Source organism: Grus americana, chromosome 33, assembly GCF_028858705.1.
Source record: "Grus americana isolate bGruAme1 chromosome 33, bGruAme1.mat, whole genome shotgun sequence".
Classification (NCBI taxonomy): Eukaryota; Metazoa; Chordata; class Aves; order Gruiformes; family Gruidae; genus Grus; species Grus americana.
Genome location: NC_072884.1, coordinates 1139455 through 1159570, shown reverse-complemented (window position 1 = coordinate 1159570; position 20116 = coordinate 1139455). Strand labels below are relative to the sequence as shown.

General features: G+C 64.1%; 1 protein-coding gene across 2 annotated transcripts; it reads left to right on the top strand.

Annotated features, from left to right (window-relative positions):
* Positions 1 to 163: 163 nt before the first annotated feature.
* OLFM2 (olfactomedin 2) lies at positions 164 to 16155 on the top strand. Of its 2 annotated transcripts, none has more exons than XM_054807850.1 (6): positions 164 to 548; positions 9350 to 9499; positions 10648 to 10803; positions 12714 to 12933; positions 13728 to 13834; positions 15150 to 16155. In XM_054807850.1, the coding sequence occupies exons 1-6, from the start codon at positions 492 to 494 to the stop codon at positions 15825 to 15827; spliced, it is 1368 nt and encodes a 455-aa protein (XP_054663825.1). In that variant the 5' UTR covers positions 164 to 491; the 3' UTR covers positions 15828 to 16155. The 2 variants fall into 2 exon arrangements, with proteins under 2 accessions (XP_054663825.1, XP_054663824.1); XM_054807849.1 differs by lacking the exon at positions 164 to 548 and adding an exon at positions 4268 to 4430.
* The last annotated feature ends 3961 nt before the right edge of the window (positions 16156 to 20116 follow it).

Here is a 20116-nt window from a genome sequence, read left to right as displayed (position 1 = left end):
GGTGTCCCGCTGCGCACCCCGAGCATCCCTGCGGCCGGGCTGCGGGTACCCCGGGGGTGGAGGCGGGGGGGACGCCCGGTCCCTCCCTCCCTCCCTCCCTCCCTCCCTGCTCGGCTCGGTCCAGCCCGGTTCGGTTCCGCCCAGCTCAGCCCGGTTCGGTTCCGCCCAGCCCGGCCCGGTCCGACCCGGTGCCTCCAGCCTCCCCTACCGGGCGCGCCGCCCCCTGCACCGGGCCGGTACCGCGGCTGCAGCCGGCGGCGGTGGGTCCCGCTCGGCAGCGCGGCGGGGCCCGGCCGGGGCGGGGGAGCGGCGCGGACAAAGGCGGCGGCGGCGGCGGCAGCGGCGGCGGCGGGGCCCGGCCCGGCCGGGGGATGCAGCTGCGGCGGCGCTGAGCGGCTCCGGCTCCGGTAACGACGGGGGACGACCCGGCCCCGGTGAGGCTCCGGTACCGGCAGCGGTGAGGCGGCCCCGGCGGGGTCCGTGCCTGCAGGATGCGCTTCTTCCCCGGCCTCCTCCTCCTCCTCTCCGCCGGTTCCCCCGCGATGCAGGTAAGGGCGGGCGGGGGCGCCGCGGAGCGGGGGGGGGATGTCGGTTCCGGGGGGGGCCGGGCGGTGCCCTCAGCTTCCCCCGGGGATGCCGGTTTGGCACCGGGCCGGTGGGGATGCCAGGACCTGCCCTGGGCGTGTCCCCAGGACGGGGACACCGGGGGACCCCGAGGCACACCGGGCACCCCAAGATTCCCACCGAGGGATGGGTCCGGGGGGGGGGGGGGTGGTCCGGGTGTTTGTGAGTGGCACTTGGGTGCTGGGGTCTTTCCCAAGCCCAGGGTGGGTGCTGGTGGGCTTCGCCGCGGTGTCCCACCACCCTCCCAGCCTCGGGGGTCCAGGGCTGCGCGTGGCCACCTGGGTGCGGGGCCGGTGGCGTGTCCCCTCCCTGGACCTCGCCCTGTGCCAGCGCGGTGGTGGGGACACGTGGGCGACGGATGGCTCTGGCGGGACTGGCGCGGGAACGCCGTCACACGTGGCCAGCGAGGACGAGGGAAGGCAACGGCCTGGATCCATCCTGCCTCACCCGCGCCACGCCGTGCACCCCGGGCTGGACCCCGACGCTGGCCTGGATGCGGAGGTTCCAGCTGTCCCCACCCTGGGGGACATCGTGGGGTTGTGAGTGGGTCTAAGCCAGCCCAAGGAGGAACAGGCACCCATGGGTGCACCCCGGCAGGGTTTGGGGCCGGTGCTGGCTCTGTGCTGCCCGTGCAGGGACAGATGGGTGACTTGGGTCCCCTGAGAGCAGCCGGCGCGGCAGCACCCGGAGGAGCCAGCCTCCTCGGAGCCGCCCCAGAGCCAGCTGTTCTCCAGCTGTGCCCAGCACCGCCGGGGCAGTGGCAGCTGCGTGGGCGCCCGCCGAGGCAGGTGTCACAGGGTTGTGCGCCGTGTCCCAGCGGGGCCGGGGACAGTGTGGATCCACCACCCACCTCCCTCCGCCCAGTGCCACCAGGGATGGCACTGTCCCAGCGTGCCGGCGGCATCCTTGTGCCAGGGCGGAGGTGATGAGGTGGGAAGGTCCCAAGGGGTGAGACCGCGAGGACGTAGCTCGGCGTCCCTGTGTCCCTCTCGTACCCTGGGGCTGCCTCCGTCCTCCAAACCGCCTCAGCCCATCCCTGGGCGCCAGCTCCGGGGCCGTGGGAGGTCAACCCGCAGCGGCTGCTGCAACTCACCGTGGGGACGGGGCTGGTTTGGGGACTCCCGTGGTGGCCTCATCCCCTCCCAGCATCCCCGTGCACCGGCTTCGGCACCACCGGGGGCCCGTGGGTCAGCGGCCAGAGCCGCGTACCGGGCCTGACGTTATTTGCAATTAAGCGGTTCGTTATTAGTTGCTGGCCTTGCTGAATATTCAGTGGCGGTTGTGCAGCCTGTTGAATATGCATGAGCTGGGCTTGCCAGGCTGGGGGCTGCGCCGACCTGCCTGGGTCTTCCCCATATCCGATTCGCGGGGGGTGCTTTTTTGGGGTGCCGCGGTGATGCCGGGGCTGAACCGGGGCTGATTCTGGGCAGCAATTATGTCCCTGACCTGCCTAGAGCGTGGCCCTGCCACCGCCCTGCTCGTGTCCCCAAGCTGCAGATGACGGGGCTGGTGTGGGACCCCAAACCACCCTCCTCTTGTGGGTGCTGCCCATCCGTGGGCTCATCCGGGGGTGACGGGGCAGGGATGGGACGCAGGGACATGGCTGGGGTCCGGGGAGCTTGGGGGGGCCGTGCTGTTCACAGCTGCATTCGGATCTCCCCCTTTCCCCCCAAACGGCTGCTCAGCTCCCACCGGCCCAGCGGGTTTGGGGGTGAGAGTGTGGCCCCACCGAGCCCCCACCTTGTTCCCCAGCACCGTGCTCAGCCCCACCTAATGAGGTGGAGTTAATGAGCTCTTTGCAGGCAAATTCCAGGTCTGGGCTGGAAGGGAATGCTGCAATGGAGTGATGGAAAGGTGGGGAGGAGGTTTGGGGGTTGCAAGGGGGGGGTCTCCCCCATCCTCCCACGCTGTCCTGGCTGTGCAAAGCCCCTCAGATGAAGCTGCCTGCCGGGTGCACCCCAGTGTGCCGGTGTCACGCTTGCCCCGTGGGTGTCCCTGTGGAAGCACGTGGCACGCAGAGCTGGTGGCAGGTGGGAGATGGGGGGTTTAGAAGCCCTGCCTGGTGGCTGTGGAGTCGACCCCCCCAAAAAATGGGTCCTTCACGTGGCAGCTGCATCGCTGGGGGCCAGACCGTGGGGACACCCATGTCTCAGGTGGTGGCTGCACCTGGTGTGGATCCCCCGTGGGGGCAAATTCCCACTTTGGGGATCCCTGAGCACTTGAGGGGGGGGTCTCAGAGGTGAGCACCCACCCTTCGGTCCCTGCAGGGGCCTTCCCCGCCTACCAGGGCCTTGTCCCTAGGGACCTGGGGACAGTTGTCCCTGTGGGTGCTGCTCTATCCCCTCCACGGTGGTGGCTGAGCCAGTGTCTGCAGTGCAGAGCCCAGGAGCACCCCGAAACCCACGGCGTGGGGGCACAGTGGGGAGGGGGTGGGTGGGTGTGGGCTTTCCCCGTGGTTGCCCGCGTGGGAGCCCGTGCTGTGCGTGTCTGTCCCCACGCGGTGGCACTCTGTGACCGTGGCACGGGAGATGGAGGCAAAAAACAGGGCGAGGATGCTCAAAGCCTCGGGGGTCCCGCTGCACTCTGTGGGTCGGGTGCCGGGGGGGGCCCTCAGGGTGCGCACCCACAGGCAGAGCTGCTGAGAGGGTTTGGGGTGTCCGGGGGACCCCAGGGAGCTCGCTGCTGTGGGGATGGGGCGCTGGGGGAGGTGGCAGGAGGTGGGGGGCCGTGAGTGGGTCGTGTCCTCCCCGGTCCCCACAGCCGTGGGCTGTGGTGAGGATGCCGGTGAGGATTTGGGGTGTCTGGGGTGGGGGGGGTTGTGGGGCCTCAATGGGGCTGGGGGGGGCCGGGATGGGGGTGATGGGTGCTCGGGGGTGACTGCAGCTCCAAACCAGGCTGGGGGTGTGGAGATCCCTGGTTCTGGTGCCAGGAAAAGGGAGAGTGGGGGTCCCCAGGGTCCTGCTCCCCCAGACCCAGTTTCTCTGGGGGCCCTGCTCCCCCAGACCCAGTGGTCTCCAGGGTCCTGCTCCCCCCAGACCAGGGATTTCCAGAGGTCCTGATCCCCCAAACCAGGGGCTTCCAGGGCTCCTGCTCCCCCAACCCGGAGGTCTCTGGGGTCCTCCTTCCCCAACTCGGGGGTCTTTGGGGTTCTGCTCCCCCAGACCAGGCGATGGTGCCCCAAAAGGGGGCTGGGTTGGATGGTGCCGTACCGTGCCGGGTGGGACCATCCCGAACCGGGACCACCCCGAACCTACACCGTACCGGGCAGGATCCTTCCCCCACCCCCCCACCCCCCAAATCGAGACCATCCCCAAACCGAAAACACCCCAAATTAGGATCCGTACCGACCAGTACCGGACAGACCCGCCCCAAACCGGGGCCGTACCGGGCTGGCCCGGGGCCAACGACGCCGACGTCACTCCGGAGCGGCGCCGGCTCCGTTATAAAGGCGAACGCGGCGCGGGGGCTCCGCAGGCAGCGGGGGCGGCGGGGGTACGGGGCGGGGGGGGAAACGGAGCGGCCGGTGCGCGGTTCGCCCCGGCGGGCACCGGCACCGGGTGGCGGGGGCCTGGGGCGGGAGGGAGGGAGGGACCGGGGAGGAGGGAGGAGGGGGGGGGGTGGTTGTGTGTGGATGGGTGTGATGGGCATGCGGCGGCGGCGACGGCGACATGACGGTGCCGCTGCTGAAGATCGGGGCCGTGCTGAGCACCATGGCCATGGTCACCAACTGGATGTCCCAGACGTTGCCCTCGTTGGTGGGGCTCAACGGTACCGCCGTGTCACGGGCCGGTACCTCCGAGAAGATCGTGAGTCGGCCCGGTACTGGGGAGGGGAGCATCGGGGAGGGGGTGCGGGTAGCACGGGAGAGGGGTTGGGGGAGTCGGAGAGGGGTAGGGGGGGGCGGTGGGGGGATGCCCGGGATGCGGCGCGGAGCTGCGCCACCGGTACCGGCACCCGCCGGGCTCGGGCGGCCCCGGGATGCGGCGCACCGGGACCCCCCCTCTTCCCCTCCGGGCATGGGGACCCCCCCTCTGCCTTCCCCTGGGCACCCCCCTCCCCCAACTCCTCCTGCTCCTTCCTCCCGGGCAGGGTGCACCGGGACCCCCCCCACCCCGTTCATGGGCACCCCCCCATCCTCCCTTCCTCCCGGGCAAGGTGCACCGGGGACCCCCCCGACACGGGACACCCCCCCTCCGCTTTCCCCTTGGGCCAGGACCCCCCCCTGCCGGGGATTCCCCTGCATGGGGACCCCCTCCCCGGGTAGAGCACACGAGACCCCCCCGGGGCATTGGGGATCCCCCCTCCCTGCCTTGCCACCCCCCCCGTGCAGGGAACACCGGGACCCCCCCCAACGGGGGCTGGTGCTGGGGTGATCCAAAGGAGGAGCCCCCCCGGGGGTTGGGGGGCTCCTGACCCCCTGCGGGTTCTTTCCCCCCAGGCTGGGCAGCTCCCGGAGGTGGTTGGGGGGGTGTTGGACCCCCACAGGACCCTGCTGCTCCCCCCCGGCCAGGGGGACTCCAGGGGGGCTAGGGAAGGTGGGTGAACCCCCCCAGTTCGCAGGACTCTGGGGAGCTGGTGGCTGTCCCCAGGCTGGGTGCTGCGCCCCCCCATCCCCAGGCAGGGACACCCCAAGTTTCCCCTGAGGCTCCCAGGGTCTCGGCACAAACCCCTGTGAGAGCGGGGCTGGGTGTGCGGCGTGCGGGGGGGGGACACACACTGGGGGGGGGGAGGTTTTGGGGGGCTGCCACAGCAGTGACAGGGCTCCAGGCGATGCCGCAGGCAGAAATGCCCCCCCCCACCCCGGGGAGGGCTGGGCTGCGTGGTCGGTGCCGCGGGGCCTGGCTGGTGCCCAGCCGTAGCCGGTGACGCTGGGCTGGGCGGGGGGGGGGGGGGCATGATGTGGGGGCCACATCTTTCGTCATGAGAAAACCCCTCCAGTAAGCCGGAGCCTTCCCATGTGGGACTGGGCGCCCCATTTTGGGGGGGCTGTGGTGGGGAATCCTGCCAACGCGGGTGCTTCGTGCTATCGCCAGCGTTGATCTTGGTTATGGGGGGGGGGGGTATGATCCGGTTTGGGGGTGTTGGAGGAAGAACTGGGCCAGCTGGGCTGGCAGACGTGCTGCCCATCGGTGGGAGATGACTGGCTTCGTGTGCCCCCCGCTCTCGGCAGCAACCGCCCCGACTCCCCCCCCGCCACGGCAGAGCCGTTGGGGGCTCACCGTGCTGCTCCCCCCACCTTGGCTCTGCCCTGGGCTGATGCCAGTCCCAGCCACGAGAGTCTTTCCCCGCAGCCCTTGACCCTTTCCGTAGGGATCCCTCGGGATCGTTTTTGGGGTTCCGTTCCCGGTTGGGCTTCTGCGGAGGATGAGCGCGGCGGCCTTCGTCGCTGCAGCCGTGTGCGTGGCGGCGGGGTCTCACCGGGTGCCACCAAATAGGCAATCATGTTGTAGGGCAATTAGCGGCGCTCGGGGTAAAGCAGGCGCTGTTCTACAATAATTGGCTAATCATTAGTCACTCTTTGGTGTTCATCATAAAATCATTAATCATCGGGAAGGAGCGCTGCTAATGCGGCTGTAACGGGCTGGCGCAACGGCCCACGGGAGCCACCGGGATGGCGTGCCGGACCGTGGGGTGCGAGCGGCCGCCGGCAGAGCCGTGGCGGTGAGCTGGCGTGCTAGTTGCTGGGCTGATCTCTTGGGTTTAGCAAGGCAGCGCTTTTCCCCTGGATACTGAAATGAGCCAGGCTTACCCAAAAGCCGGGCTTAACCAAAAGCCAGCGCTTGCCTCCCCAACTTCGGCTCCAGGCACAATGATGCCCGGCGCGGCCTTTTCCCCTTGATTCAAGGATTCTTGAAGCCCTTTTCTAGAAAACAGCCGTTTCTTTTCTGCTCTGATGGCCAGAGCCGGATTCGCTCAGCCGAGGCCCGGGTGCTCCCATCCGCTCGGCCCGGTGGGATGCTGGCTCTTGGGACGCCGGCGCTGCGCACCCCGGCTCTCGACTTGCCGTGGAGGAGCAGTCCCGCGCTCCAGCGAGCGATGGGGAGAGACAGGAGCATCCTCTGCAGCGGCTCCATCGCCTGCCCGGGAGCGAGCGGTCCCTCGCCTGGCAGAGGGGGCAGAGACGCGGAGGAGCTCTCGCCTTCACCGCCTGTGCCGATTCGGGGTCTCCTGCCTTCGAAGGGTGCTCGGTTGGACCCCGCAGCCCCGGCCGCGGCTGCTTTGCTGAGGCAAGGGGCTCAGCGGGGATTTCCAGATGCTCGAGACCCCCTCACGTCCCCTGTGAGAGCGGTTTGGGGTGCTCTGACAGCCCCCCCCACCACCACCACCACCGGGCACCGGCTCCCCGGCAGCTCGCTGCGCGGCGGCCAAGGGTGTCAGCAGTTTCTCCTCTCCCGAGCAGGCAGCTTTCCCAGGGAGCTCTAATTAATAACCCAGCGACAGATTGCACAGGCTGCGTTTAACCTAATAACGCTGCCGGCAGCCGCCAGGCCCCCGAACCGCAGTGGGCAGGCGCGGGCAGGGCTGCCCTCCACCTCCATCCCCGGGGGGTTCTCTGCAGGGCGGAGGCTGGATGCGGCCACGGCGCTGCAGCGGGGAAAACATCTTCCCGGGATCTGGCGCTCACCCACGGATGCTCGCCTGCATCCCGGAGAGGAGGGAGGAGGGGGGCGGGGAGCTGCTTGGGATGGACCCCGGGGTTCCTGAAGCCCAATCTGGCAGGCGGAGGAGCTCTGCCAGCCTCCAAATCGGTGGCTCCGAGCGCTGCCTGCACTCATCCTGCCTGCCACAGCCTGCTGCCTGGCGTTAATTATGCATTAGCCCTCTATAAAGTATTTATGTCTGCCTGCCGCTCGGCCACGGCCGGAAGGGTCCTGGGTAAAGGGAACGGGTTCCTCAGTGACTGCGGCTGCTCTGCCCGGGTTGCTCCCCGTTTCTTTGGGTTCTTGCATTCCAGTGGCTTTTTTTTTTTTCGGGGGGGGGTTGGCTGGGGGGAGAAATGAAGCTTTTGGTGCACAGGATGCTCCCAGGATTGGGTGGTGTCTGCACCGGCTACGGGGCTTGTGCAGTGGGTGCCGGCCCCGTGCCGTACCCGGAGGAGCTAAGGGGACCCCGATTTTGGGGGGGGGGGGGGTGGGACTGCGCAGCGCCGTGCATTAAGTCTTTGCCAACACGCACATCCGATAATCGCGCACCGTGTTAATTCACCTGCCGCAGCAACGAGTGGGCGGCACGATGCCATCCACCGGCACACCGCCGCCGTCCGCCGGTGCCTTCCTCAGGGCTCGTTATCCCGTGATGTGGCTCGTCACCAGCCGGGGGCTTCCGAGGGCTCCCGGCCCCCACGCCGGCCAGGCTCCATCTCCGCTGCGTTGGAGCTCGGCTGAATAAATCCTCTATTTCCCTCCCCCCTGCGATAACTCAGGAATTTACTCAGTTAAGGGCGAATTTTACGCCGCCGTCAGTTAATTTATTCTGGTTGCGCTGGAGGTTGCAGAACGGTGTTTAGCCACCGCCGTGTCCAATAAATCCCTTCCGATGTGAAACATGAAGTTAAAACCTCTGCGCGTAAAGTAAAGTATCGTCCCTGGCTTGTTACGGGGAACGGGTCGTTTATCTTTGCCTGGCTCGGTGCAGAAGGCGCTTGGAGAGCGATGAGTTTGCTCTTGATTTTCATAATTAATAATTATGAATTACCCATGAAATGCTAAATGGCCCAGCGCGAAAAAAACGCCGGCTTGTGGCGCGAATAAATCAGGCCAAAGAGGAGGAAGAGGGGGTGGCGGGGGATGTTTCTCTGCTCGGTTTTCGGGGCGAGCGTGGTGGGATGCAGCCGAAAATGGGGGGGCGGCGGGAGCCTGCAGCGGTCACCCCCATCCTCGGCTGCGTCGGGAGATGGCAAGCCAAACCCCGAGCCTGGATTCTCCTGGAAAAGCCGCAGCTGGATGTGAAAAAAAAATCGGATGGTGGGGCCGGTGGGATGCCTGGGTGCCCCACTGGGTGCTCCCCATGGGTGCCCACCCGGGCAGGGGGATGCGCTGGTATTCCCGCACCGCTGGCGGAGGGACCCGAAGTTCCAAGGGAAGGGATTAGGGATTTATACTCGTAGCTCCGCTCTGGTGGCGGTGGGGGGGGCGAGACGGCCCCGGCGAAGGGAATTCCTGCTTCGTCAACTCCGTTAGAGGGAAATAACACCGGGCTGGGTCTGCGGGAGGAAGAGGAGGGATGCGGAGCTGGCCGGTGGGAGACGATGAAGAGCGTTTCCTCATCGTTCCCTCCCATCCCGCTGTCGTTCCGGGAGCGTAGGACCCGTCGGGAAGCTGAAATCTCCGTATCTGGAGCAGATCGCTGCGGCGAAATGAATCTTGGAGGGAGGGGGGGGGGGGGGGGCGGCGGGAAATAAAAATATGAAACGACCTGGATAAAAACCTGAAAGGAGGGAAAAATGCAAAGCGGCTCCGAGCCGCTGGGATGAGAACGGGTTTTGGAGGAGCTGCGTGGGAGGTGGCGGCGGGGCAGGACAGGACCGTGCCGTGGCGGGATGCGCTTGGCACCGGGCTTTGCCGGCACCGATGCTCCGGCGCCTCGCCACGGCGATGCCGCGCTGCCAGCCCCGTAACCCCTGCGGTTTTGGGGATGCTCGGGTACGCGTGGGGAGCCCGGGGTGGGTGGGCGAGCGGCGCCGGCGTCCTTCGGGGCTCTGACGTCTCCCCTCCTGTCTCCGCAGACCCTTTTCCAGAGCCCCGACGAGGGTTGGCAGGTTTACACCTCGGCGCAAGCCCCCGACGGCAAATGCCTCTGCACCGCCGTCATCCCCGTCCAGGGCACTTGCTCCCGCGACCTGCGCAGCCACCAGCTCCGCCAGCTCATGGAGAAGGTGAGCGTTGACCGACCCGGTGCTAATTAGCCCGTTAACGAAGCGGTTAATTTGTAGATGGGTGGATGCACGCGCCCGGGATGTGGCGGGTTCGTTCCTTCCCCCGCGCGACCGTTGCGTTTGCCGGGAGGGCGTCACCGTGCCGTCGCGCGTCCGCGGTGCCGCCGGGCACATGGCGATGCCCTCGTCGCACGACCCGAGCCCGCCGCGTGGCCGCGGAGGTGGAATCAGCCCGGAGATAAATCCCAAGCGTGCTTTAGCCTGCGGCCCCGTGAGCCAAAGGACGTTGAACGCGGGCTGGGCGGTTTCCCCGCGCGGAACGGGGGGGGGGAAATGTGATTTCCCACGGGGAATTCCCCCTTCCCCGTGCATTCCACAGCGATGCCGGCAGAAGCCGTTAGCTTTCCTCTCCCCGCGGCACGGAGCCGAGTGCCTGAGCAGAGCTCATTTAATTTCCCCCTGGTTTTTTTTTTTTTTTTACACGTCCGCACGGGCGGGCACACCGCAAACCCGATTAAACTTTTATTATAACGTGCTGCAAAAACACCTCTTAAGCAGCTCCATTCCGAGGCAGCGGCGGCACCGTAAATACCAGCGGGGCTGGCGCTAATAAATAAATAACCGTTTGAGGAACACGGCCACGTTCGCATCATTTGAAAGCATGGAAATAAAATAACTTTGCCGGCTGCGGCAGATGAAATTAAAGAATGAAAGCTCGTAGACCGGGCTGGGAAATGTGTGCTCGGGTGGTTTAAAAAAAAAAAAAACAAACAAAAAACCCAAATAGCAGCTGAAGCAGGATGAGTAAAACGCATTATTTTATACATTAAAGCTGCAGCGGGGAGGGGGGGGAAGAGTTTTCTTGCGAGCGTTTACATAAATGCCGGTGCGGTGGAGCGGGGAGCGGCTCATCCTGTGGCTCCCCGGGGATGGGGACGCCGGGGTGGGGGCTCCCAGGGCCGTGTCCCCACCAGCACCCGGTAGCCCCGGGCTGGTCCTGGGTGGGGGGGGGGGGGGGCGGTCTCCCTTCCTCAGCCCCTCTCTGCCTCTGCACCCCAAATTTCCCCAGCTCAGGCCCCTTTGTTAGCAGCAGGGGGCTGTGTTAATTAAACTGAGGGCTTTATCCCCTTCCCCATCCCACCGTGCAGGTGCAGAACATCTCCCAGTCGATGGAGGTGCTGGACCTCCGGACCTACCGGGACCTCCAGTACGTGCGCAACACCGAGTCCCTGATGAAGGGCTTGGACTCCAGGCTGAAGGTGGCTGCTGAGAGCCAGAAGAGCCTCAACGCCAAGAGCTTCCAGGTGAGCCCGCACCACCCCCACTCCCCCCCCTACCCCCGATGCCTCTTGTGCCCCACGGCACCGGCTGCCGGCTTTGGCAGACCTCCCCGAGCGCGTGGTGCGGCGTGATGCTACGACATGGGTGGGCAGGGGCCTGCTTGCGGTGGTCCGGGTGGCCGAGCATCCCTGTGGTGGTCCGGGTGGCCGAGCATCCCTGCACGGTCCCAGGGCCGAGCATCCCTGCAGTGGTCCAGTTGGCCGAGCATCCCTGCACGGTCCTAGGGCCGAGCATCCCTGCAGTGGTCCGGGTGGCCGAGCATCCCTGCATGGTCCCAGGGCTGAGCATCCCTGCGGTGGTTTGGGTGGCTGAGCATCCCTGCACGGTCCCAGGGCCGAGCATCCCTGTGGTGGTCCAGGTGGCCGAGCATCCCTGCATGGTCCCAGGGCCGAGCATCCCTGCAGTGGTCCAGGTGACCGAGCATCCCTGCACGGTCCCAGGGCCGAGCATCCCTGCATGGTCCAGGTGGCCGAGCATCCCTGCAGTGGTCCAGGTGACCGAGCATCCCTGCACGGTCCCAGGGCCGAGCATCCCTGCGGCACCTGGGCATACCGGGTGGGTGCGCGGTGCAGGAGTGGGCCAGGGTGCCCAGCCGCGGTGGGCAGGCAGACAAGGCACGGGGCAAAATGACCCTGGGTACCGGTGGCAGGGGAGCAGCGATGGCCAATTCCCAACCCATCTGGCTGCAAATCGACACCTTTAATTAAACAAAACACGGTTCTTTGCCGTGATTTCCACCTGACGGGTGGCAGCCGCCAGCGCCGTGTGCTGATCGATGCAGCCTGCGAGTCGATGCTGCCCCCAAGAAATCCCATTACCAGCCCCCCCCCCGCCCCCCGCCGGGGCACTGGTTTATTTTGGGAGCCTCTAGGCTTCATCCTGACAGCTGAAAAGTGTTTCTGTCTCGGGAGCGGCTGGTTCTTGGCACTGAGACGGGCCGGAGGATGCTCGGGCGGATGCCGGGCGCTGACAGTTGCAGAGACAAGACATTGATTAAACATCTGAGCCGCAGCAAATGTCTCGGCTGGTTTAATCACAGCAGGAGATGCTGAGCCCCACGACCGGGATGCAATCCCACCGAGATACGGGAACGTTGGCCCGGTAATGCCGCCCTCAAATAAAAGGCGAGGAGGGAGGAAAGGTGCTGACGAACCGGGCTCGTTCCTGCGGGCCGGCGAGCGGGGCCGTGGAGCGGGACGGAGGTGCTGGCTGTGGATTTACGGCGTCCTTGAGCGAAGGAGACTCGGTGGAGCGGGCCAGCTCCCTGCTGTGCCTCCCCCCCCCAGCCCCGGTTTCCCTGCCACGCCGGTGCGGTAGCTGGCACGAGCCTGCCAGGATCGTGCACGGCTCCCGGTGCCGGAGCATCCCTACGGGGGTCCCGGGGGTCTCTGTGGCACGCAGGGTGCTGGGGGCACCCGTCACCCATTGCCTGGAGCCACCACCTCTCCCCACGTTCCCACGGAGGGGCCGGATCCTGCCCGGTTCCCCCCGCTACCGCTCCCCAAGCTCTTTGGAAGATGCAAAGCCTTGTAATTGTTATTAATTACCAAGGCAGGGAATGGGGGTTCGTCTCTGGCGTGTTAACGAGGCTGAGCTCCGGGCGCTGCTGTGCTGGAAAGCTCCTTGCTACCCCCGGAGGGATGGACAGACGGACAGCGGGCATGGGGGCGAGCACCCCCCCCCCGGGGCAATTTAAGGGGGTGATGGGTTTTTTTGTTTGTTTGTTTGGGTTTTTTGGGGGTTTTGGGGTTTTTTTTGGGTTTTTTTTGGGGGTTTTTTGATTTTTTGGGGTTTTTTTGGGTTTTTTGGGGGGTTTTTGTGGGTTTTTTTGGGGTTTTTTTGGGTTTTTTTTCCCCTCGCACCCCTTGAACAGGAGCTCAAGGACAAGATGACGGAGCTGCTGCCTCTGCTGCCCGTCCTGGATCAGTACAAGTCGGACACGAGGCTGATCATGCACCTGAAGGAGGAGGTGAGGAACCTCTCTGGGAGCTTGCTGGCCATCCAGGAGGAGATGGGTGCCTACGACTACGAGGAGCTGCAGCAGCGGGTGCTGATGCTGGAGGCACGCCTGCACGCCTGCATGCAAAAACTGGGTACGGTTCAACCCCCACCCACCCCAGCTTTGGCACCGGAGTGGGTGGGCACCCACGTCCCCCGCTCGCAGGGAAAACCGGGGTCCCTCCTCGTGCAGGCAGGGCAGGCAGCCAATGCTGCCAGCTGCCCGTTTCGGAGAAGCCAAGCCGCTGCCTGCGGCTGCCGCGCACTCTGCCCGCGCGTTGAGCCTCCTCTTTTGCTGCACTGCTGATATCTTCCCAATTATATTATATTTATTATATTATATTATATTATATTATATTATATTATATTATATTATATTATATTATATTGTTTAATAAATTATATTTAATAATATATTAATAATATATTAATAATATAATATAATATAATAAATATATAATATATAACATATATAGATGATGATGATGATGATGATGATGATGATGATAATAATAATAATAATAATAATAATAATAATAATAATAATAATAATAATAATAATAATACCGGCAGCCCGGCATCCTCCAGCTGGTGCCGACAGGGTGTTTGCCGGTGCGGCCAGGCGCCGGGATCGTGCCGGAGCCACCTCTCCTCGCTCAGGAATGGCTGCCGGAGCCCAGCGGTGCCTTTTCCTTGAGCACCCCCCCCCCATCCTGCATCCCCTGAGACTCCCTGGGCGGGGGGGTCCCTGGGGTGAAGGGGAGCCCCGGTTCCTCCCTGTTCCGTTCGTGACGCCCACGGGACCAGAGAGAGCCGGGCGATGTCGTGGTCCCAAACACCCACCCCTAACCCCAAACTTTGCCCCCCACTGCCGCCCCCCCCCCCCCAGGCTGCGGGAAGCTGACGGGCGTCAGCAACCCCATCACCATCCGAGCGTCGGGCTCCCGCTTCGGGTCCTGGATGACCGACACGATGACACCCAGCGCCGACAGCCGGGTGAGTGGTACGGGCACCCGTGGGGATGGGGCGGGGGGAACAACACGACGACTTCCCGTGGCTCCTCTGTGGCTTTTTTCTGGGGGTTTTTCCCTGACCCCCCCCAGGCCCAAGCAGAGGAGGGGTTTGCAGGTGGGCAGCTCCTCTCTTGGCAGGCCTGGCTCGGAATTTTTGCAAAACCCCGGCGCTCCTCGTGCACCGTGTCCCCTGCAACCTGCCTGGCTCGTGCTGCCGTGGGGGCACGTCCCTGGGGTGCACGCTGCCCGTGCACGCTCCCTGGTGTACGCACTGCCTGTGCACGCTCCCTGGGGTGCACACTGCCTGTGCATGCTCCCTGGTGTACACATTGCCTGTGCACGCTCCCTGGGGTGCACACTGCCCGTGCACGCTCCCTGGTGTACACACTGCCTGTGCACGCTCCCTGGGGTGCACACTGCCTGTGCATGCTCCCTGGTGTACACACTGCCCATGCACGCTCCCTGGTGTGCACACTGCCCGTGCACGCTCCCTGGTGTGCACACTGCCTGTGCACGCTCCCTGGGGTCTGTGCACCTCGGTGCACGCTCCCTGGTGTACACACTGCCCGTGCATGCTCCCCGGGATCTGTGCATCTCAGGGTGCACACTGCCCGTGCACGCTCCTTGGGATCTGTGCACCTCAGTGCATGCTCCCTGGTGTACACACTGCCCGTGCACGCTCCCTGGGGTCTGTGCACCTCGGTGCACGCTCCCTGGGGTGCACGCTACCCATGCACACTGCCTGGGGTTGCACGCACCTCGGTGCACACTCCCTGGTGTACACACTGCCCGTGCACGCTCCCTGGGGTCTGTGCACCTCGGTGCACGCTCCCTGGGGTGCACGCTCTACGTGCCCCTGGGGTACACACTGCCTGGGGTGCCCGTGCCTGGGTGCACGCTCGGCGGGGTGCAAACCCTCTGCTCCGTTGCACGTGGGGCGCGTTCTGCCGGTGCGGAGCTCTGCCAAGTGCTGCGGAAGGAAACCGGTGGGAGGCTGGGCAGGAGCTTCCTGGGAGCCTCTGCAGGCCGGGAACTCAATCAGGGCTTTCTAACGAAGCACGGCCTCTTATTAAAAATTAGCCAAGCATTTGATCTGCAGAAAGAGCAGAAAAACGTGTTTAAAGGGTGGGGGGGAGCCAGAAAAAAAAAACCCCGTTGTGTCCCAGCGGTGCGAACGGCTGCGTGCGCTGGGGCGGGGGCTGTGAAGGACACGGGTCGCGTCCGTCCGACGGGGAACCCGTCTTGCTGGGGCTGGGACCCCGTTTCGGCCGGGCATCCCTAACCCGAGCCCGCCGCAGGTGTGGTACATGGATGGTTACTACAAGGGCCGCCGCGTCTTGGAGTTTCGGACCTTGAACGACTTCGTGACGGGACAGAACTTCGTGCAGCATCTCCTGCCGCATCCCTGGGCCGGCACGGGCCACGTTGTCTTCAACGGGTCCCTCTACTACAACAAATATCAGAGTAACATCGCGGTGAAATATCACTTCCGCTCCCGCAGCGTGCTGGTGCAGCGCAGCCTCGCCGGCGCCGGCTACAACAACACCTTCCCTTATTCTTGGGGCGGTTTCTCCGACATCGACTTCATGGTGGACGAGAGCGGGCTGTGGGCTGTCTACACCACCAACCAAAACGCCGGCAACATCGTGGTGAGCAGGGTGGACCCCCAGACCCTGGAGGTCCTGCGTAGCTGGGACACGGGTTACCCCAAACGAAGCGCCGGAGAGTCCTTCATGATCTGCGGCACGCTCTACGTCACCAACTCCCACCTCGCCGGCGCCAAGATCTATTTTGCCTACTACACAAACACTTCCAGCTACGAATACACGGATATTCCCTTCCACAACCAGTATTCCCACATATCCATGCTGGACTACAACCCGCGGGAGAGGGTGCTCTACACCTGGAACAACGGCCACCAGGTCATCTACAACGTCACGCTCTTCCACGTCATAAAGACGTCGGGTGAGCTGTGACCCCCCCCCCCCGCCGCCCCGCGCCGGACTCCTCTGCTCTCCTTCCCCAGCTCTTTGTTTTTCTACACTTCAGCCTTGGCCATTTTCTCTAGGGGATGGAGCCTTCCTCCTCCTCCTCCTTCTCCTCCTCCTCCTCCTCTTTGTTTTTTATTTTTTTTTTTTTATATTTCTTTGGTTTCTTCCCGCGGTTCATGGCGCATGGATCTTCTGCCTTCATTTGAGCTGACCTCGGTTGTTTGGTTGTGGGGTTTTTTTTTTTGTTTCTATTTTTTTTTTCCAGTTGACATCTTTATTTTGATGGCAAATAAAAATGGTCTCTTTGACGTTTGATGGGGCTCGTGTTGCTATTTCCCCCCCCCCTCCAATTTTTTTTAAAAAAACTACTATTATTTGTCACTCGATGGCTTGATTTCCTCCTCCCTTTCCTTCATCCCTTCTGCCGGCGGATGCCAGGAGCCGGCTGCAATCTCCAGCCCTCTCGTCCAGATGTGCGCCGGCAGCCAGCGATGTTGTTTATGGGCATGTTTAATGCATGCGGGTGCGGCGCCGGGGAAATTACAGCAGAGCTGGGAGGAAGGGAAGAGAAATTACAGCACGGCTGCGGTGCAGACTCTGCAAAGGGGCGGGGTGGTGGGGGGGGAGAGGACCCTGCGTGGGTGTCTTGCCCCAAAATGAGCACCCACCGAGGTTGGGATGGTGGGATCCCGGCCCTGGGGGAGAGCAGGAACCTGCTGCCCAGGGATGAGGAGGGGATGGAAAGGGTGGAGGAGAGGTGGAAGGGATGGAAGGGATGCAGGAGGTGTGGAGGGGGTGGAGGAGATATGGAGGGGGTGGAAGGGATGCAGGAGGTGAGGAGGGGGTGGAGGAGATGGAGGAGATATGGAGGGGGTGCACAAGATGTGGTGGGGGGTGGAAGGGATCGAGGAGATGTGGAGGGGGTGGAGGAGATGGAGGAGATATGGAGGGGATGCACGAGATGTGGCGGGGGGTGGAAGGGATGGAGGAGATGTGGAAGGGAAGCAGGAGATGTGGTGGGGGGGGTGGAAGGGATGGAAGAGATGTGGAAGGGATGGAGGAGATGTGGAGGGGATGGAGGAGATGTGGAAGGGATGGAGGAGATGTGGAAGGGATGGAGGAGATGTGGAAGGGATGGAGGAGATATGGAGGGGATGGAAGGGAAGCAGGAGATGTGGGGGGGGTGGAAGGGATCGAGGAGATGTGGGGGGGGTGGAGGAGATGGAGGAGATGTGGAAGGAATGGAGGAGATATGGAGGGGGGATGGAGGAGATGTGGAAGGGATGGAGGAGGTGTGGGGGGGGATGGAGGAGATGTGGAGGGGATGGAGGAGATGTAGGGGGGATGGAGGAGATGTGGAGGGGATGGAGGAGGTGTGGGGGGGGGATGGAGGAGGTGTGGGGGGGGATGGAGGAGATATGGAGGGGATGGAAGGGATGCAGGAGATGTGGAGCAGGTGGGGTGGGAGGGGACAAAGGGACGGAGGGACACAGGGCTGGAGGAAGCAGCGGGCCCGGTGCTGCCTGGGGCTCGGCAGGCAGCCTCCCCGCTCGGGCAAACCTCCTGCGAGCACGGTCAGGCATAATAAAGCTTAAAATTGTCCCGTAAAATCGAGTTGCAGAGCTGTGCTTCCCAGGGCTACGGGTCAGCCCGGCCCCTGCGAGATGCTTTGCAGACTGGGGGGGGGGGTGAAGGGACCCCTGCAAGCAGAGACCCCCCCCCCCGCACCCCAAATCTGGGTAGAGAGCAGCACAGGGACGCTGGCAGGATGGGGCCAGGGATGGAGCCAGGGTGCGTTAAAGCCCGCAGAGGTCACATCAACCCCGTTGGTTCCTCGTCGCAGCCCCGGGATGGAAAGGGGGTGGTGGTGGTGGGGGGGACACACGGTCCAGCCCTGGAGCCCCGTCCCCGCCCTGAGGACGACATCGTGGTGCTGGGTTGAGAGCGTAAAACCGAAGCTGGCAGCACCTTGTCACGTTTATTGTCCTCTTGAGAGAGGAGCGGGGAACAAGAGGATAATCCCTGCTAAGCCCATCAGCTGCTTGTGTGCAAGAGGAGCGGGTGCAGAGGGCCGCAGTGATGCACACACACACACACACATGCACACCCCCTCCCACTGTGGTGGTACGTTTTGGGGTGCTGGGAAGCCCCAACTTCGCTGATGGGCTTGTTGGGGTCCATCAATAGGTCCTGGGGGGAGGAGAAGACCCTGCGTGCTCCTTCTGCAGAGCATCCTCCAGGCGCTCGGGGAAGCACCTCGGCCCCGGCGCCGTCTGGGTGATGGAGGGGTGGGGAAAAAAAAAAACGCGTCGGGGTGCTGCTGGGTTTGGGCGTCGGGCTCCCACCCTGCGCAGGCAGCATCTGCTGAAGCACGTCCCGTCTTTCCCAGCTTCATTCCCGCATCCCGGCCGGGGCTGCGAGCACGGGAAAGCGATTAACCCCACGCTGCGAACCTCGACCGGAGCATCTCTGCCCCAGCCCCCCGGGAACGGGACGTGAAGGGCTCCTCGGCCAAACCCCCGAGGCTCGAGGCTCGCTCATGCAGGGAGTTTAATTTGCTGTCGGAAACACGCGCGGGCCGGCGGCCAAGAGCGGGCACGGCTCCGGCGCCCGGCTTGGCACCGCGAGGATGGTTGTTGAGCGGAGCCGGGCGAAGGAGGAGGATGACGGAGGGCTTCGCGCCGTGCGAGGAGCGTGCGATGCGCAGCCACACGCCTGCCGGCTCCCAGCAGCGGCTGGCAACCCCCCCCCACAGCGATTATTTAGCAATTAGCGCCCGAGCAAGGCTCCCCAACGCGGCGGAGGCTGTATCCAAGCGACCTGTGGACCGAGGCCGCTGCTCGCCTGTGAGGAGCGCTCCTGTCTCACCCCACGGCTTCCAGCAAAGCGAGGAGTGGGTTCCGTTTCCCTACCGGGAGGTGACGACGGCAGGAGGCACACGGGGGGTGCTGGCTGCTGCGGTGCACAGTGAGCGAGGAACGGCAAGGGGCTGGGAGTGGGAGTGCAGGCCTGCTTCCTCAACCCCATCCCATCCCATCCCCATCCCATCCTATCCCTATCCCATCCCCATCCCCATCCCCATCCCATCCCATCCCATCCCCATCCCATCCCATCCCATCCCATCCCCATCCCCATCCCATCCCCATCCCATCCCATCCCCATCCCATCCCCATTCCCATCCCCATCCCCATCCCATCCCCATCCCCATCCCATCCCATCCCCATCCCATTCCCATCCCCATCCCATCCCATCCCCATCCCCATCCCATTCCCATGCCCGTCCTATTCTCATCCCCATCTCCATCACATCCCCATCCCCATCCCCATCCCATCCCATCCCAACCCAATCCCAATCCCAATCCCATCCCCATCCCTATCCCCATCCCATTCCCATCTCCATCCCATCCCATTCCCATTCCCACTCCCATCCCATCCCATCCCATCCCATCGATCATCCCCCACCTTTGACCCCGGGCTGGATCCCTCTCCCCCCAACGCCCCTGCAGCGCTCAAGCCGGCGGGTTCGGTGACGAGGGTCGATGGGGCTGAGATAAAGCTTTGGGAAAAGGGGAGCAGCGGGACAAGGGCGATGCCACCCACCGCCCCGCAGGGACCTTGGTCACCGTCCCTGCACCCCTCAGCCGTGGGTGTCCTTAGGAGGGGGGGGGGGACCCTGCGTGGGGCCGGAACGGGAGCCCCATCCCCGCCGAGGCGATGCAGCGAGTGCTGCAGTGCAGTTGCCGTTCCAGGCGTGTTCGGTCGGTGCCTACAGCTGGGAAAATAAAAAAAAAAACCCCAAACCCAAACCCCAACCCCCCCCGACAACCGTGCTTTTCCTTTGTGCCGCTATTTATTAGGCTACAAAAGAAAAAGGAGGAGGGGGGGGGCGGTGGTGGGGAAAAAAAAAAAAAAAAAAATAACCCAGGGCACTTAATAACCTTACACATGTAGAAACTCTTCTGGAAAACAGCCTGTCTCCTGCCCGAAATCACTGCAGGCTGGGTTTTTCCAGCTTATTGTAATTCTCGCAAAGGCTCAGCCCCAACAGGAGGCGAATTGGTTGTTCGGCACCGATCCTGGCTGGGGATGGAGCTGGGGAGGGGGGGGGACACGACGACACGCAGCACCCAGGTTGGGGGGGGTGGTGGTGGGGGGGTGGTGGCGGCTGCGGTTAAAAATCCCTCGTCCTTTGGCTGGTGTTTAAAAAAAAAAGGATTTCCCAAATATTTCGGATGCGCCCAGGTCCTGAGACACCCCCCCCCCCCACCAAAGGGG

Coding starts and splice junctions, on each gene's coding strand:
- OLFM2 (XM_054807849.1), top strand. CDS start 4,293: ATGACGGTGCCGCTGCTGAAGATCGGGGCCGTGCTGAGCACCATGGCC. Junction 4,431..9,349: donor CCGGTACCTCCGAGAAGATC/GTGAGTCGGCCC, acceptor CTGTCTCCGCAG/ACCCTTTTCCAGAGCCCCGA. Junction 10,804..12,713: donor TCAACGCCAAGAGCTTCCAG/GTGAGCCCGCAC, acceptor CCCCTTGAACAG/GAGCTCAAGGACAAGATGAC.